At 47.9% G+C, this 18,563-nt stretch overlaps 1 protein-coding gene across 2 annotated transcripts in view; it reads left to right on the top strand.

Annotated features, from left to right (window-relative positions):
• Nucleotides 1-18,563, top strand: part of DPYSL2 (dihydropyrimidinase like 2) — a 145,809-nt gene that overhangs the window by 106,604 nt on the left and 20,642 nt on the right. For both annotated transcript variants that reach the window (XM_050802590.1, XM_050802591.1), the window contains exons 4-8: nucleotides 5,642-5,749; nucleotides 7,864-7,961; nucleotides 8,499-8,579; nucleotides 9,154-9,222; nucleotides 15,875-15,995. In XM_050802590.1, the coding sequence (XP_050658547.1) occupies nucleotides 5,642-5,749; nucleotides 7,864-7,961; nucleotides 8,499-8,579; nucleotides 9,154-9,222; nucleotides 15,875-15,995 (477 nt within the window). The remainder of the gene's footprint in view (nucleotides 1-5,641; nucleotides 5,750-7,863; nucleotides 7,962-8,498; nucleotides 8,580-9,153; nucleotides 9,223-15,874; nucleotides 15,996-18,563) is intronic.

The raw sequence follows: 18,563 nt of genomic DNA, 5'->3' as shown, positions 1-18,563 counted from the left end.
AGCTCTTTGGGAGGCCGAGGCTGGGGGGATCATCTCAAAACAGGAATTCAAGACCAGCCTGGCCAACATGGTGAAACCCCATCTCTACTAAAAAAAAATACAAAAATTAGCTGGGCGTGGTGGTGCACACCTGTGATCCCAGCTAGTTAGGAGGCTGAGGCTGGAGAATCGCTTGAACCTGGGAGGCGGAGGTTGCCGTGAGCCAAGATCACGCCACTGCACTCCAGCCTGGGCGACAAGAGTGATACTCCGTCTCAAAAAAAAAAGAAAAAAGAAATGGAGGTTCCTAAAGGCTAAACCACAGTGAGGGAGTACTGCAGCAAAAACTAGAATTTGGGGGCTCCTTGACCCCCAAGCCCATTCTCTTTTCACTGCTGGTATAGCCGGGTTGCCAAGGCTGCCCTCTTGCAGGGGCCGATAGCTCAGGGAGGTCACCAGAGGAAAGGCCTGTGAGATCTGTGCAAGTCATTTTCAGGCTTGTGTCCTCAGTGGGGACTCTGCTCCCTCCGGAAGTGAGTATGACATTCCTCCCTGTCCCCTTGGAGCAGCTCTTCCCAGGAGAGCTTCAGTGGAAAGAGAACTGTGGGAAAACATGTGGAAGCTTTTCGTGGACATGTTTCTGAGTGTCATGAGCTCTTGAAGGAAGCATGTTTATTTCCCCGAAGTGCTCAACTGTGTCCGGGTCCTGAGCTTTTCAAGGGTTCATAACCCCTGGAGCTAATTTGGATATGCAAGGAAGCCATGGGATTGCAGCCGGGGAACGTGCTATTTTTTGTAAGTGATGATGCTGTTGTGTAGTAAACAGGCCCCTCGTGGTAAAATGGGCAGGAGGGAAAGGAGGTGGAGGGAGAAGTTTTGGGAAAAGATTTGCACTCGGTTAGTGATGCTCAAGGTGGTTCAAGGCAGACTCAGTAGTTCCCAGGTTGCTTAGTAGAAATGCAAATTACTGGGTCCCAGTCTGGACCTGCAGCATCAGAAACTCTGGGATAAGGTCTGAGAACCTGTGTTTTATATTTATCTTTATTTTTATTTTTTTGAGACAGAGTCTCGCTCTGTCGCCCAGGCTGGAGTGCAGTGGCACGATCTCGGCTCACTGCAAGCTCCGCCTCCCAGGCTCATGCCATTCTCCCTCCTTAGCCTCCTGAGTAGCTGGGACTACAGGCGCCTGCCACCATGCCCGGCTAGTTTTTTGTATTTTTAGTAGAGCCAGGGTTTCATTGTGTTAGCCAGGGTGGTCTCAATCTCCTGACCTCGTGATCCGTCCACCTCGGCCTCCCAAACTGCTGGGTTTACAGGCGTGAGCCACTGCACCCGGCCTATTTTTATTTTTATTTTTATTTTATTATTTTTTTGAGACAGGGTCTTGCTGTGTTGCCCAGGCTGGTCTTGAACTCCTGGGCTCTAGCGATCCTCCTGCCTCAGCCTTCCAAAGTGCTGGGATTATAGATGTGAATCACCGCACCCGGCCAGAACTTGTGTTTTAATGAACACTGGAGATCATTACTGTGTACCCTGAAGTCTGAGGAGTCTAGCATCAGATGATCTGATGACACATCATTGGGATATGGAGTCATGGGTCCTGTCACCAGCCTGAAGTTGTCCTTGTCTGTCACCCTCCCCACTTGGTCTAAGAGTGAGTGGAGCAGAGACAGAAAGTAGATTAGTGGTTGCCAGGGGCTGGGAGTAGCAGGCTAGGAGGGAATGGGGAATAACTGTAGGTGGGTACAGCCTTTCTTTTTTGGTGATGTTCTAAATCTAGATTGTGGTAATGGTTGTAAGGCTTTAAGATGGCTTGCTTGAGCCTTGCAATGGAAATGAGTGCCTTGGCCTAAGGAGAAGGGGAGAAAATCTTATGAAGTAAATGAGCTTTTATTTTGTTTCCTTTTTTTTTTTTTTGAGGCAGAGTCTTACTCTGTCACCCAGGCTGGAGTGCAGTGGTGCAATCTCAGCTCACTGCAACCTCCACCTCCTGGGTTCAAGTGATTCTCCTGCCTCAGCCTCCTGAGTAGCTGGGATTACAGGCACCTGCCACCACACCCAGCTAATTTTTATATTTTTAGTAGACACAAGGTTTCATCATGTTGCCCAGGCTGGTCTCGAACTCCTGGCCTCAAGTGATCTTTTGCCACCAGATATTAAAATGTATTAAAAAGCTGCTCTATTTAGTACTGATTGAGATGAATGGAGCAAAATAGTCCAGGAACAGAACCTGGTATTGTCTCTCTGTAAGGTATGCATGAATTTAAAACATTATTAGATATGTTATCTAGTAGTAATAATGATAAAGTATTTTTTGAAGTCATCATAAATCAATAGAAGGAAAGGATTATTCAGTAACTATGAGCATGTGTCACCAGTACTTATCCTTCTTCTTAGGAGGGATTTGTTTTTTCAATCTTAAAGGAAATAGATACATTGAACATATCAGGCTTCCTTATTTACATTGGCTACAGAGCCTAACTCTAAATTTAGCCCATGTATAAGACTAAATATCAAGTATTTATCTATACAAACACACACATATGTACATACATACTTGCATCCACATATACATACACGTATTTTACGTACACGTATTCACATATAAATATACATGTACATACATACACATACATACGTGCCTCATTCCTGATTTTATTTTACCATTATTTTTCTTCCACTTTAGCTTGCATTACTCTTTCTGGTTTATCACTTTTTTTTGTATTTCATGTGTCTCTATAAACCACCTTAAAACTTTTTGGGGGGAGAAAGTGGACTATAAATAAAGAAATAGAATAAGGTATAATATATAGAAAAAAGGCAGTGAAAATACACCCAAATTTGAATAATCTGATTTTGGGGTGGTGATGGTAATGGGATTATTAACTTTCCCTATAATTTTCTGTATTTTTGAAATGTTCTACTCAAAGCATCATATCATCAGAAAAAATGATTATTTCTGCTCATTCCCCTTGCTGGCCAGTGAAAGGAATGCATTTCCATAAGTGAGGGTCTGGCAGGGCAGTGTTGAGGGGAGGGGTCTTTGCTGCAGCAGAAGCTGGTCCGGTTCCCAGGAGAGCCCCTCTTTTGCTGCTTGACCTGATTGCAAGTGGAGTGTGAGAGCCGGAAGGAAACATTCCGTCACTTATTTAGAGCATTCATTTGGCTATTCCCTGATCTAGGCGTTCAGTCCCTGCTCGGAGGGAGTTTACATTCTAGTCAGCGGTCAGGCAGTAAATGAGTGAAACGGATTCAGAAACGATGCCACCCTGGGATGGTGACGTGTAGCCCCAGTGAGAAGGATGAGGAGATGCCCATGTCAAGAGCGAGGGGAATGGGTTTCCAGAGAGAGAGGGCTGCTTGTGCACAGGCCTGGAGTTGCCCAGGGGTTGGGCAGGTCAAATTGAAGAATGGCCCAGGGTGGCCATTGTGGGTGAGCAGGTCAGGGATAGAGAGTACCTTGGAGAGATGAGCTAGGACCGGATCTGACCGGCAAAGGGAAAGAGTTCAAATTGGGCGCTAAGGACGGTAGACAGCTACTGAAGGATTTAATAAGGGGAATGGCAGTGTCTGATGAAAGGCTTAAGATCCTTCTAGCTGCTTCTGAAGGTTGATTTGTAGGAGGGCAAGAAATGAAGCCAGGGGAGTGGATAGGGAGATTCTGCCCAAACTGATTGCTACACAGTGATATTTGTATGGTTTTCTTTTTGTTGTTGTTGTTGTTTGTTTGTGTTTTTGTTTTTGGGGTGTTGAAGGGGGGACATACAACTTAAGAAAAATTGGAATTATTTTGTCAAGTTTTCTATGTCAGCATTTTACTGATGGAATACGCTTGCATTTAAAGTGGACATCATTTTTGTTTTTATTAGATAACATTATCTATATTACCGATACCAGATATGCATGTACTCATTTAATTACATACACTAATACTTACAAAAAGGTAAATTTGGTCAAAAGAAAATTCAGCTTAGATGGCCATATTTGTGTGTGTGTGTGTGTGTGTGTGTGTGTGTGTGTGTGTATATATATATTTTTTTAGGACAAGGTCTTGCTCTGTTGCCCTGGCTGGAGTGCGGTGGTGCAGTCTTGGCTCACTGCAACTTCCACCTCCTGGGTTCAAGCAATTCCCCTGCCTTGGCCTCCCAAGTAGCTGGGACTACAGGCACGCGCCACCATGGCCAGCTAATTTTTGTATTTTTAGTAGAGGCGGTTTCACCATGTTGGCCAGGCCGGTCTCAAACTCCTGACTCATGTGATCTATCTGTCTTGACCTCCCAAAGTGCAATGGCTATATTTCTGACATATACAAAGCCAAGCCCAGTGGATCAGAATTTAGCAGCATCTGCAAGATTTGATCCATTTCAGAAATCGGAGCTCTCTAGCATTACATGGACTGACGTTTTCTTAGCTCAGAACTGCTTACCTGAGTGTAGAAAATCTAATATTTAGGAAGAATGATTCATTGCTTTAAGTGTTCAGTCCTGGTTTTTATCTTTATTGTTGCACAAGTTTGATTTGACCTTGGACAAATCATTTCAGTTGTATTTTAGTGCTTGTGTGCGGAAGACGGATAGTAATAGTCCCGGTAATCCTCCTGCCATCATGTCAGCTGGGCGAGAGCTCTCCAAGACCTAGGAGAGATAATAGCAGCTGCAAAGGCCCTATGGTGGGAGGCAGCAGGTAGATATTTTAGTAACTGAAAAACGGTCCATGTAACTGGAGAGCAGGGTACAAGGGAGAGATGGTTCAGGGTCATGTTATAGAGGTAGGCCAGGGCCACGCTGGTCAGGATTTTGTAAACCTTATTGGGGACTTGAATCTTTATCTGAAGAACAGGGGGAAACCATTGGAGGATTTAAATCGGGGAATGACGTAAGATTCATAGATATGCTGTCTCCTTTAATCCTCATAACAAATGTATGTGCTAGGTAATATTATCCCCATTTTAAAGCAGCACAGAAATTAGGGCAGTGGAGATTAAGGAGTTTACCCCAGGACACCATGCGGGTGAATGATGGAGCTAGGAAACCAACTCAGGTCAGCTTGCATCCAAAGTCCTCTGTCTTCCAGATCAGCCTACCTCCATAGTAATATAACAATGACTGCAGTTTTAAAACACTTTGAACTCTTAAGATGAAAGATTTCCCTTAAACTACAAAGTGGTATTAAGCTGCAGAAATGTGAGTGGTAATGAGAGAGCAGGTAATGCCCGGGAACTTTTGAAAGGCCCGGTCTGTGTGGCTCTGCTCCAGCACCTTCAAGTTCCCTGCCGTCTGGCGGGGGGCGTCTCATAAGCTGCTTTCAACACAAAGAAGGGTTTGGCTGCTCCCCGGCCATTTGACACTGCCGTTGTCCATAAGGACCCGTTGTCCGTGAAATGCACCCAACACTTGAGCTTTCAGGGGTTTTGGGAAATCAGATCTGGGCAGTGCATGTGTAGTTTCGCTGGAGACATCATCCAATGCCAAGTTTCTGCTTTCTGCTTTCTCCCTCTTGGATAATCAACTGGGTTATGTGGATTCTTGGAAGCTGTTGGTAGAGATCACCATCTCGATTTTGAACCCAAGAAGCCTTATTCAGGGTTCGAGTGGGAAAATACCTGCTGGCCCATGGCCCTTGAGGCTCTTGGTGATGACGACATATGTCTGTTTCTTTGTAGTTGACCATGTTGTTCCTGAGCCTGGGACAAGCCTGCTCGCTGCCTTTGACCAGTGGAGGGAATGGGCCGACAGCAAGTCCTGCTGTGACTACTCTCTGCACGTGGATAATGCTTCCAGATCCCATTTGCGCCTCATGCCCATGCCTGCCCCTGGGAAGGAGAGAGGGCTTTGGGCTGCAGCTCGTGCTGATTGGAGGTGACGTGAGAGAGATTGATTAGCCCTCTGGGATCTGCTCTTAGGTGACAGCTGCTCACAGCTTATTGGTTTGTGGGCACCGTGGTCTCTAGTTAGGGTGGGGAATTGAGGCTGCCGAGAGAGAGATTTACCCTCAAAAGATAACAAATACATATCTCAGGGAGGATGTGGCAGTCTCAGGAGAGTGTTGGGCAGCCCCTTCCTACAAACCTGGGCAGATCTAGGATAGATTTGAGGGCCATGAGATACTTCAAAACTGAGTAACAACCTGAGAGGTCTTTTGCATTCCCTAGAATTATTTTGGAGAACAAATTTCCAGGGATTGGGAAGATTTACAGAGAGGCAGGGGGAATCTTTACCACCTCAAGGTGCCTCTGGGACTCTTGTCAACAAGGACCTCGGGAGTTTCGGGGGAAGAGCCAGGCCACATTGTCTTCCTGGGTCTCATTGGGCTTGGCTAGAGATCAAATTAACCTCCCTGGATCTTAGCGTTCAGGGAAGCACCTAATGCTCTAGGGTTCTGGGACTTCCAGGTTCAGAAGCACCAAGTGCTGTGAGTGACATGGCAGGAAGGAAATCTCTAGGCACTAGAATGATAGAAAATGCCCTGGAATGAAAAGCAAGAGTCTTGGGTTTATTTCTCTGATATTCCACAGACTGTGTGACCTTGGGTAAATTGCTTAAATTTTATGGGTCTCAGTTTTTGAAACATTTCTCATATATGAGGGTCTTGGACTAGGTGTCCTCTGAGATTCTTTCCAGCGCGAAGCTTCCACATAAAAGAAAATAGGTAACCTTTGACTTTTCTCACTTTTGAGCATGCAGAGACTCCAAGTGGTTTAACTGTGGATACTTAGACTGAATCTGCTCCAAACCAGGCAGGAGGGTTACCATGGTAACTGTTGCCTGGCAACGGGAGAAGGGCCGGGATGTACAGAGGCATTTAACTCGGGCAGCTCCCAGCACCCCCCAGGTGGCTTGAATTAAGCTTCAAGGCTGTGAGGTTGTCAGGACAATTGTTTAAAATTGTGATGAATGTTGGGCAGGGATGTTTGGTCTGGTGCCTGGGGAGGCAAGAACTCCAAGACGCCAGGATGAGAATTGCGACATCTGCTTGTTGAACTAATGGACCCTTTCTTACTTAAAAAATCATTTTCTTAAAAATCAGCATGGAAGGCAATCTGTCTGCCAAAGAAAAGACATTTATCACAGTTCTTCATAGGCAGAAACTTCTAATTCATTTTCTTCTTACAGTCGCAACAGACTTGTTTGGTGGAGGCAGCTTAAAAAGATTAACTGTTGTAAAATAAATATAACATTAAAGTTACCATCTTAACCATTTTTAAGTGTGCATGTAGTTCAGTGTTTTAAAATACACTCAAAATGTTGTTGCAACCATCACCACCCTCCAGCCGCAGGACTCTTTATCTTGCAAAACTAAAACACTACACTCACTCATTAAACACTAACTCTCCACTCTCCTTCACCCCAGTCCCTGGTAACCGCTGTTGTACTTTCTGTCTGTGAATTTGACTTCTAGGGACCACATACAAGTGGAATCAGATAGTATTTGTCCTTTTGCAACTGGCTTATTTCGCTTATCATGATGTTGTCAAGGTTTCAATGTTACAGCATGTGTCAGGTGTCTTTCCTTTTTAAAGGCTGAATAATATTCCATTGTATGGATAGACCACATCTGGTTTATTCATTTATCAGTTAATGGAGGCTTGATTTTTGCTTCCACCTTTTGGCTATTGTGCATCATTCTGCTATGAACATGGATGTGCAAATACTGGCAACTTTTAATTTTGATATACTTGTAAACTTACAGGAAAACTAAAAGAATACTAAAAAGCATCCTTGTGCATCTTCACATTCTCCAGTTATTTATATGTTACTCTGCTTCCTTTACCATTCTTTGTCTCCATTTCTCTCCTCTCTCTTTCTCTGTACTGAAACACGCACACAAACACGTGTATACACACATACATATGTCTTATTTCCTTATTTGGTTATTTGGTTTATCTATCACAAGTCCACCTCTCTGTTTTGTCTGTACTAGGGGTAAATTCCTTCCTCGTGTACATGGCTTTCAAAGATCGCTTCCAGCTAACGGATTGCCAGGTAAGAAAGTTGGCTTTTCGGAAGAGGCACCCTGACATTTGGTACCTTTGGGCTGTGGCTGTTTGGGAAAGCAGTCTCCAGTGTGTGCATGTCTCCTCACTTCCTGGGAAGTGCCTGGTGGATGCAGTTACTGATGTAATTGAGCCTCGAAAGAGAATATGAACCCAGTGCCCTAGCTCCCAGTGCTGCCACTTCGCCGCCCTGGATCTGAGGCTCTGCCCAGCACGGCGTGTCTGAGAGTGGCACTCAGAACCTCCTTAGCAAACCTGGTGCAGAGCCAGGTGTCACCCAAGAGCTTTTCACTCCTGGTCCACATCCTGCTAAGTTGTACTGCCTCTGTTAATTTCTGAGGGGTCTTTCTTCATCAAATGTGGCCAGAAACATTGCCCTCGGTCGTGTTGAAAAAGCCAGGCTAATAGAATCAGCCTAGGTGTCCTGTTTCTCACCCCAGAAATGCTGCTGGCAGGGAAATGATTGTCCTTGTGAACAGGAAGATAGAAGTCCCTGTCTCTGATCCCACCCTCGTCTCTCTCTCAGATTTATGAAGTACTGAGTGTGATCCGGGATATTGGCGCCATAGCCCAAGTCCACGCAGAAAATGGCGACATCATTGCAGAGGTACAGGACTTTCTTTTTCATCATTTCTTCATCACCTGGAGGCTGAGAGGCAGGCTCAAGAAAGAGAGCAACACCTGTAGCTTAACACCAGGGTGGAAAAGCAGAGGGACCCGGTGTTCCCTTGCCGGAGCTCTGCTCAGTCTCACCCATGGTGTGAATGCCAGTGACACACGTGCCTCTCCGTGTGTCCCACGGAACATCTAAGTCAGTTACCATTGCAGAGAGAGGCCATTTCTCTCGGTGCTGTAATGCAGCTGCCTTGGGTGGGGTACGGGAACCCTCACGTCACACACAGGCATTTTACACCGTGACTGAGGGCTGCAAATGCACCAGCCGTTAGCATCCCAGGGAACAGCTGAATGGTTTTGGGAGGCTGTAATCGATCCATCCTGCTCAGGTGGGACTGGGAACGGGACAGCGAACCCTTCTCTTCATGAGGTCTTGGCATGAGGGTAGAACAATCAGCAGTGGTAATTTTCCGTCTTGCCCGGATAACTGCGTGCCTGGGTCTCTGCCATTAGAGCTGTGTGTATTCCACTCTGCCTCACAGCCTGACTTTCTCTCAACGTTGCAGGAGCAGCAGAGGATCCTGGATCTGGGCATCACGGGCCCCGAGGGACATGTGCTGAGCCGACCCGAGGAGGTGAATCGCCAAGCGGAATGCGTGAATCTGTGTCCCTTGGACACTGCGCAGAGCCGCAGGGAACCTGCTTCCTGCCTGTTGAGAAGGGGGCTTCTCTGATGCTGACTGTGGTCTTTCTGAGAAGCTGTGGGTCCCATGTGTGTCTGTCAGTCTGTCTACCTAGGCAAAGTGAAGTGTTAGATTGCTCCTGAGGGTAAGGTGGTGTGGACTGTTTGGCCAGAAGATTCCTCTTTCTGTCTGTAATTCTTCAAGCCCTTACTTGTATAGACACAAACAGTTCTTCATTGGCATCCTGCAGTCTAGATTTTAGTGGTTCACAACTTATGGTCTCCAAGATCTTACCAAAATTCACCAAAACATAGTTGGAAGGATGGAAAAGCTCTTCTAAATGCCTAGAAGGCATATGGGGAGTTGTAAGTTTTTCCAAAGGTAACCCTGCACAGGCTATCACATGATACGCAGAGTTTGGTAGACAGAATCTTTTAAACTTATGGAGGGAAGATTCACAGCAGGGGCCTGTGCTGGCTCAAAGGTGGAGACTCACCGTCTTGGTGAGGTGTGTGAGTTCCAAGGGAGGGTGAGCATGTCTTAGGTGACGGAGAACCTGTATTCATCAGTTAGAATTGGTGGCTGTGAAATGCTTTTCAGAAGTTGGCTCCTTAATGACAGACTGGATGTCGGGCTCTAGGGGCCCTGACTAGGGAGCAGCCCGCAGCTTTGAGTGAAGTCATGCAATGCGGGAATCTCCAGGGAACCACCAGGCTTTCCCCTTTATGGGAGGAAGTGGCAGAAAAGGGACTGGCGCAGAGCAGGGGGGTCAGATCACCAAGGGCCTGAGTGGAAGCCGACAGTGAGGAGGCTCCAGAAGCCCGGGAGGGAGGAGCTTAGCAAGAGCTCCCTGCAGGGCTGTGGCCACTGAGTCGCTGAGTGGCAGCACCACGCCACCACCCTGAGTTCGGGACGTGGTCTTGTTGGTACCAGGTTGGGAGGAGAGCCAGTCCCCGTGATGAGGAAGTGGATTCAGGAGGGCTTGGAAGCGAAGGCACCATCTGTGCACTGCCTTGGGTGAACGAGCACGGGGGGTTGGGATCCTTTCAGACTTGAGGGGAAGGGATGAGGCTAGAAGGGGAGAAAGGAATCAAGATAGGCAGAAAGAGGAGAGCGGGAGCCACTCGGAATGCTTTGCACACAGTGAGGGTCCCCGCTTTGTTTTGTCCTTTTTGCTGCATGCATATATGCACGTAGACACACAGACATAGGCACAAGCAGACAGGTAGACACACAAGAGACATAGACACACATGCATACACATAGACACACACACAGACACATAGACACACAGACACCTAGACACACACAGACACCTACACATATACATACACATACACATAGACATACAGACACATAGACACACACAGACACAGACACATAGACATACACAGACACATAGACACACACACAGAGGCAGATACACATAACTGCACACTTAGTACCATTTGAGGCCCTGAGGACATTTTCCTCTCCCCAGATGATAGGACGGAAGCCATGACATTTTCAGGATTGCACATCCCTGCTCCAGGCCAGGGATGCAGGCCCTTTTGTAGCTGTCAACCTTCTCATGCGTGCTAAAAGCTGAAAGGGTGGCCTGGCACTGGCCCGAGGATGAGGGAGACAGGCAGGCAACTGTGTCAGCCGAGGGAAGCCCCATGCTGAGACCGTGGCTGGTGGACAGTGATTCCAGGGGACAGCTTGCAGGCGAGAGCAAGCTAACATCAGCCGACGATAAACATGCCTGAGATTGATTTTATGCACATTTGTGTACACACAGATATACGTGCACAGGCACACATACACGTGCACACACTCACATTCACACACATATACATACACACACGTCCATAGGCACAGACATGCGCGTGTACACACATAGATACATTTTAGCATACGCACATGTGCACAGGCACAGACATGCACATATGTGTTGTACCCACATATTTTCACATACACATATACACATGTGCAAGCACAGACACGCACAGGTGTACACACACATTTTCACATACACATGCACATGTATGCTTGCACACACCTATGCAGGCACCATCCCACTTTTGCAGACACCTCAAGGGTTCCTTTCTGTGGCTTCACTTCTCCCTCTGGGCCGGCCTTTGTGACTGCCTTCGCCATTCCCCAGGATCCACCGGTCGGGTGGTTTAAACCATGGCAGCATAAACCATGGTCGCCCTCGGCCCTGACCTCCCTGGAATTGGTCCTTTCTTCAGCCCTGAAACAGTCTTGGGATCGGGCCTTGGACATGCACAGAGTCCAGGAGAGGCGGAGGGCTGACACAGTTCTCATGTGAGCCCTGTTCAAAGCTGCCTTCATTTAGTGCTCACGTGTGCTGGACACTGTGTTCATGGCCCACATTTCAGTTTTGTAACTGTCCTGTGCAGGAGGTACAACAGCATCTCCTTTGCACAACTCCGGGGGATGCCAGTCATGCAGGCTGCACGGCTGTCTCCAGCGAGCACCATTTACTACATTCTACTCCCCACGTGTGGTGGTACCAGAGCTGTGCTGCGGTGGGCTCCTTGGTTATCTGTCTTTATATGAGGGCACTCCGGAAGCATGAAGTTAAGTGACTGCCCAGTTATCAAAGCAGAGAGCTAGAAAGTGCAGTGTCCTGCCTGCTACCTCAACCCCTCCCGCAGTGTACACACACTCAGCTTAAAGCCACACCTGGGCCTGGGCTTTTTTAGAAAGTTTCCTCCTGGTTTCTTCCCGTTTGGTGACTGGGAGCCAGTCCCTCCGCCTGCCATGTACCAGCTGTACAAGGAGGTGAGAAGATGTCTTCTGAGAAAAGCAAATGCCACTTCTGCAAATGCCACATGATACTCCTGCCGGGACCCTCACTCTTGTCTAAGTTTAGAGCCTTCCGAGGGGCTTGCATTCCTTCTTTCTCCTGCTTTCTGCAGAGAAGAACACAGGGCCCTGGCTTTACTGAAGAGGAAAAAGCTCTCAGAGAACTGTTATTCTGGTTGCTTGTATTCATCCATTTTCATACTGCTGTAAAGAAATACGTGAGATTGGGTAATTTATAAAGAAAAGAGGTTGAATTGACTGACAGTTCTGCATGGCTGGGGAGGCCTCAGGAAACTTACAACCATGGTGAAAGGTGCAGGTCCGTCTTACGTGGTGGCGAGAGAGAGAGCGAACAGAGGGCAAACTGCCACTTTTAAACCATCAGATCTCATGAGAACTCACTCATTATCAATGAGAACAGTGTGGGGGAACCTTCCCCATGATCCAGTCGCCTCCCATCAGGTCCCTCCCTCAACATGTGTGGATTACAATTTGAGATGAGATTTGGGTGGGGACACAGAGCCAAACCATATCATTGCTATTTCGACCAGAGAAATTGAAACCATTTTTACACGATTAGGCCTGGCAGCCTTTGCACTGAGAACTTCAGAATCCCCAGCAACTGATTACGGAGTCTCCTTGAGGGCTGGCAGACCCGGGGATTCACCAGTATGGGAGGCAGTTTTTCAGCTGATTTAGAGGCCCCTCTTGTATGCCAGGCCCTGAGTCGTTTTACCCATGTGACAGCCCAGTGAGGCGAGGAGAGGGACACAGAGGGTTTTAAATGGTGAATGGTGGCAGAGCAGGATTAGAACTCAAGCCCATAGGCACTTGCCAGCTGACGTCTCCTCTCATGGTGAGTTTGTCAAGAGGGATCTGTTGTGTGTTAAACCCTGTGTGGGTGATAAAGAGAATACAGTATGGAATGATTTTGAGTGAATTTGAGCTTCCCAGTCTACTTGGGGAGGTGCCACTGATGGAATGAAACACACCCCAGTGTAACTTCTCTGCCGTTTGGTGACCTATCCATCACTAGCATGATGGCTCACTTGGATTTGAACTTTCCAAACATGTTCCTAGCCCACTAGGCTTTTCTTCCCAACCCACCATGTGAGACCACCCCGTAGGATTTTCCCTTGTTTTCAACCCAGAGGATTGGAAAGGACACTAGAGAGTGCGGACATCTGGAACTGAGCCGTCTGTGGCTGAGAGGAGTGGCGACTGAGCCTGCATGCTGAGCCGGGCAGTGCCTGGCATTGTGGGGATGCAAAACAAATAAAACAGGGATCCTTTCTGAAGGGACTGTGGACAAGGCAGGGAGAAAGAAGTAGACAGAAAGTGAGTGTAGAGATAGAATTTGACAGCAGCTCTGAGCTGTAGGACTGATGTCTGGGAAGAGAGTGGGGACTTGGAAATGAGGATAATGAAGAACCCTTCACAGGGATGGGCACTTTCCAGCATGCCTTGCAGAATGACAGATGTTCTGACACTGCTGTGTGTCCCTGGACAGGTCATTCCCCTCTCTGAGTTGCCTCATCATTAAAATCAGAAGATAGGCATAGTGGCTCATATCTGTCCCCCAGCACTCTGGGAGGCCGAGGTGGGAGGATCCCTTGAGCCCAGGAGTTCAAGACCAACCGGGGCAACATGGCGAAACCCCATATTGGGACAATAAACGGAGTAGTCACCTGTATCTCTGGGAGGTGCTGAGGGTTTTAGTGGAGTCCATGTCACACTTCACACCCATGCAGGATGTCCCTGCCCCCGCCTGGTGCTGCTGTGCCACAGGCATCTCTCTTGTAAGTGGAGAGAGAGGGCTTGTCCTTCAGCTGTCTCAGGAATGAAAAACATTTGGGTGTTTAATGAGCTTTTTCAAGAGCCTTTGCTTGGACTCTGGATTTCTAGACATCCCTTTTCACATAGTTGATGCCTGAAAGGCCAAATGTGAATGAAGTTGTCTCAGCTCTGCTAAATTAGATTACCACTTAATGCAATGACAGAGCTTAATCTTTTGGCCAAGCTCCAGTGGAGACAAGGTAGCCAATTCGGTTACAGGGGCTCAGTTATTTCTTGTGAAAAATAACAGCGTTCTGTGGAGCAGCCTAGATTGAAATACCATGAGCATAAAACGAAGTCATTTATTTGCTTAGCAAACATTTTTGAGCACCTGCTTTATACCAGGCAGGACACTGGGAGCTATTGGGGGCGGGGCATGGAAGATACTAAGCCGTGAGTAAGCCCCAGCCCCTCCCCTCCAAGAGTTCAAGCCAGAGCCCTTTTGCCGGGATTTGGAGAGGGAGCCAGTGATGTTCTGAGGTCTGCAGTCCACAATTTTACCAGCTCCTTCCCTTGCCGATTGGTGATTCCTCTGTAGGATAGAACTTGATGCAGGGAGTCTTGCCTGATCAGGTATTCCACAGTTGTCATGTGGGATTTGAAATATAATTCATCTGAACATCCGATTTATTTATTTATTTATTTATTTATTTATGAGACAAAGTCTCACTGTCGCCCAGGCTGGAGTGCAGTAGCGCCATCTTGGCTGACTGCAACCTCCATCTCCTGGGTTCAAGCGATTCTCCTGCCTCAGCCTCCTGAGTAGCTGGAATTACAGGCACATGCCACCACACCTGGCTAATTTTTCTTAATTTTTAGTAGAGACGGAGTTTCACCATGTTGGTCAGGCTGGTCTCGAACTCCTGACCTCAGGTAATCCACCTGTGTTGACCTCCCAAAGTGCTGGGATTACAGGTGTGAGCCATCACGCCGACTGGAACATCCAATTTAAAGCGCCAGATTATATACTCAAGCAGTTCTCCAATATTGTACTGAAGATCGTACCAGGCTGTGGCTGGCCACGTTTGTGCTTCACACACAGGGGTCCGTTGGTGTAGACAAACGGGGCCTGCTCCGTTCCCGGAGCCCTGTGAGGCTGCATTGTTTTGTGGGTGATGCTGAACTCATTCATGAGCATTTAATGGGAGCCCAGCACGAACTCCACATCACTGAATATCTTGACTCAAGATCCTGGGAGCAGAATGAATATATGGAATTGAGAGCAATCAGTGTCTGTGTGTGGCGGTTCTCAAACGTTAGTAAGTGTGAAAATAACCCACATTGCTGGGTCTCACCCTCAGAGTTTCTAGCCTGTGAGTCTCTGGTCCAGGGCAGAGCCAGAGAATCTGCATTTCTTACAGACTCTGGGCCAGTGCTGATGTCACAAGCTTGCTGCCTGCACCTGGAGAAGGGTCAGAAGCGAGTTTTCTTTTCTTTTTCTTTTTTTTTTTTTTTTTTTTTTGAGATGGAGTTTCACTTTGTTGCCCAGGTTGGAGTACGGTGGTACAATCTTGGCTTACTGCCACCTCTGCCTGCTGGGTTCAAGTGATTCCTCCTGCCTTATACTCACAAGTAGCTGGGATTACAGGCACCTGCTGCCATGCCCAGCTTTTTTTTTTTTTTTTTTTGTATTTTTAGTAGATACTGGGTTTCGCCATGTTGGCCAGGCTAGTCTTGAACTCCTGACCTCAGGTAATCCACCTGCCTCGGCCTCCCAAAGTGCTGGGATTACAGGCATGAGCCAATGTGCCCAGCCACAGGAGGGAATTAGTTCAACCAAACCAATGTTAGAGACACAAGGTAAGTCACACTTCTCCGAATTGTCCCCTGGGGTAGGACCCTGGAGACTCAGCAGCCTTGCTTTCATCCTAGCCTCTCTCTGGGGTGGAGGATAAAGGTAGGGGCTCGTGAGGTGGGCTGAGCCACGTTCTCATGCTCTGCTGCTGTTTTGCAGGTCGAGGCCGAAGCCGTGAATCGTGCCATCACCATTGCCAACCAGACCAACTGCCCCCTGTATATCACCAAGGTGATGAGCAAAAGCTCTGCCGAGGTCATCGCCCAGGCACGGAAGAAGGGTGAGTGCTGTGGCTGTACTGGCTGATGGCAGGCAGGCAGGTTTGGAGGGGAGGGGGGCTCTTCACTGGGGAGGGCTCCTTTTCCAGACCCTCATGCCAAGTGGGCCACTTGCACCATGTTCCGGCATTAACCTAATTACAGCCGGGCAAGGCAGGATCTCCAGTTTCCTCCTCTGCTCCACTGCTGTGGCCTTGTTAGTATCTATTTAAAGCCGTGTGCACGCCAAGGCGGGGTGGGCAGGCACATGTCCCCCAGCCCCCGTGGAAGAGCTGGACTTACTTTGATGTGGTTGAAATAAACTAGGCATATACACAGATGACGTCAGTTTCCATCCACCCCACAATCCTTGGTCGCATCATGCACCTCCCCTCCAAAGCTGGGAGTGGTTTCTGCCGGGGTATGTAAGGCAGCTTTGTGGGGTGTGGGGATGCATTTTGCCCCAGACACTATCACATCCAGATGTTTTGGTGCGTGATAAACTCTTTTGATGCATTCCGAGCTGAGGCTGGGTCTCTGGTATTACTAGGGTGTCCATTGAGAAGGGTCCTGGAAACGAACTGATTAAGTACAGCTTCCAGTGCTTCCTCTAGAGGACGCCCCCTGAGGCACCTCATGCATTATGAATGCATCTCAGCCCTGTTGTCACCCGCTGCTGACTGCATGAATTTCGATAATCACACTGCGTCTTTTATGCTTGGGAGTTCTCTCCTCGTACAGAAAGCCTGAGGGCATGTCATTCATTTTGATGGTGGATCTTAGGCTGATCTGAAATGAACATTATAAAAGGGTCCCCTTCTTCCTTCCTTCCTTTCTCCCTTTTATGTCCCCTCTTCCCCTTTGCCTATTGGGATCTCTCCATCTCTGTGTCTCCACTTCTCTTCCCTCCTTTCCTGATTTCTGTTTCATTTTATCTTTCATCTGACTCTTTCTCAGTCCCTCTGTCATTCTCTCTCTGTGTCTTTCTTTCCGTGTTAGAAAGGTAGCCATTTGACCTCTATGGCTTGGTTTCTACTTCTCTGTATTATGTGATCCACATGGATCAAGGTGGGCTGTGGGAGTTTTTTCACTGGCGGGTGACTTGCTGCAAGCCCTGGAACAAATTACTCAATGATGACTGAGTCATCTTGTCCCAGAGATGATGACTTCCAGACGGACCCAGCGACTCCTGGCCCTCGTTCTTTGGAGTGCTCCTGGGGCCTCCGTCCTTAGGCTGCACATCAAATGGTTGCCGCTTTTGTGTCTTCTCCTGGCACCTTGAAGGAATTGCCTTTTAGAAATAAGAAAGCATTCACCTAAAATAATGTAACTTACTGAGAATGAGCTTTGAGTTGTTTTCTAGGAGATATTGTGGATGACGATGGAATCGGTGGCCCTGGGTCACCCTGACACGCGTTTGCAAGAAGGCAGTGCGTTTGTGGGGATCAGCCTCTGTGCAGAAGGCCAGCCACAGCACCGCTGCCCCCACGTCGTGTGGGGGTGGGTGGCATAGTGTCTGAAAGGGGGAGAGAATGAGACGGCTTATTTTCTGTATTTTACCACTGCGCTCTACCTAGATGATGATGATACTTGAGTTAGGCTAACATTTCAACATGATTTTGGATAGAGGCCTTGTCTAAAGTTGACTCCATATTCAAACACGTACCTGTCCAGATGAGAAGAGAGAGGGGTCCTGCCTGTTCCAGACTTCAGTCGGGGAGGTGGAGTCGTCGGCCGTCCCTGCCGCAGGCCTCCTCCTCTCTGTCCTTCACGGTTCTTGTCACGTGGAGTTGCAGAGCTGCAGTGTGTTGTTGCAGTGCCCCGTTTGGACCTAGCACCCCAACTCAGTGCCCGGTAACCCCCTGTTTTATTTTAATTTTTAATTTTGCTTTTGAGATGGAGTCTCTTTCACCCAGGCTGGAGTGCAGTGGTGCCATCTCAGCTCACTGCAATCTCCGCCTCCTGGAATCAAGCGATTCTCCCGCCTCAGCCTCCTTAGTAGCTGGGATTACAGGCCCCCACTACCACGCCTGTCTAATTTTTATATTTTTAGTAGAGACGGGGTTTCACCATGTTGGCCAGGCTGGTCTGGAGCTCCTGACCTCAGGTGATCCACCCACCTCGGCCTCCCAAAATACTGGGATTACAGGCATGAGCCACTGCAACAGGGCACCCCTGTTGTCTTTATAACCTTGTGTGTCTTATGGGGTGAGCAGTGGGAGGGGACTTTAGTTTGTTCCCTTCCAGAGCCTTCTGAGTGAGAGTCCAGTGGTTCCCAGGATGGTGTTTGCATTCAAACTCTTACTCATTAATCCCTGAAAGCCTGAGCTTTAGACAAACCTGAGCTGCCAGAAAGGAATTTCCAGTGCATTCAGGTGCTAATGAGCAGGAATGAGAAGTCCTAGCTAACTTCCTAGGCTCTTAGGCTTTTTCCCATCTTGCTGGAACTTCCTAGCAACTTTGGGAGGCAGCCCTGGCAGGAATTTTTATATTTTGTTTTATTTTGCAGCTGAGTAAACTGAAGCTCAGAGCTCATGAATAGTGGAATTGGGGCTTGACTGTCAGGCATCTAACTTCAGGCCACAAATATC

Source organism: Macaca thibetana, chromosome 8 (assembly GCF_024542745.1).
Source record: "Macaca thibetana thibetana isolate TM-01 chromosome 8, ASM2454274v1, whole genome shotgun sequence".
Lineage (NCBI taxonomy): Eukaryota > Metazoa > Chordata > Mammalia > Primates > Cercopithecidae > Macaca > Macaca thibetana.
This window is presented reverse-complemented; position numbering and strand designations above follow the sequence as displayed.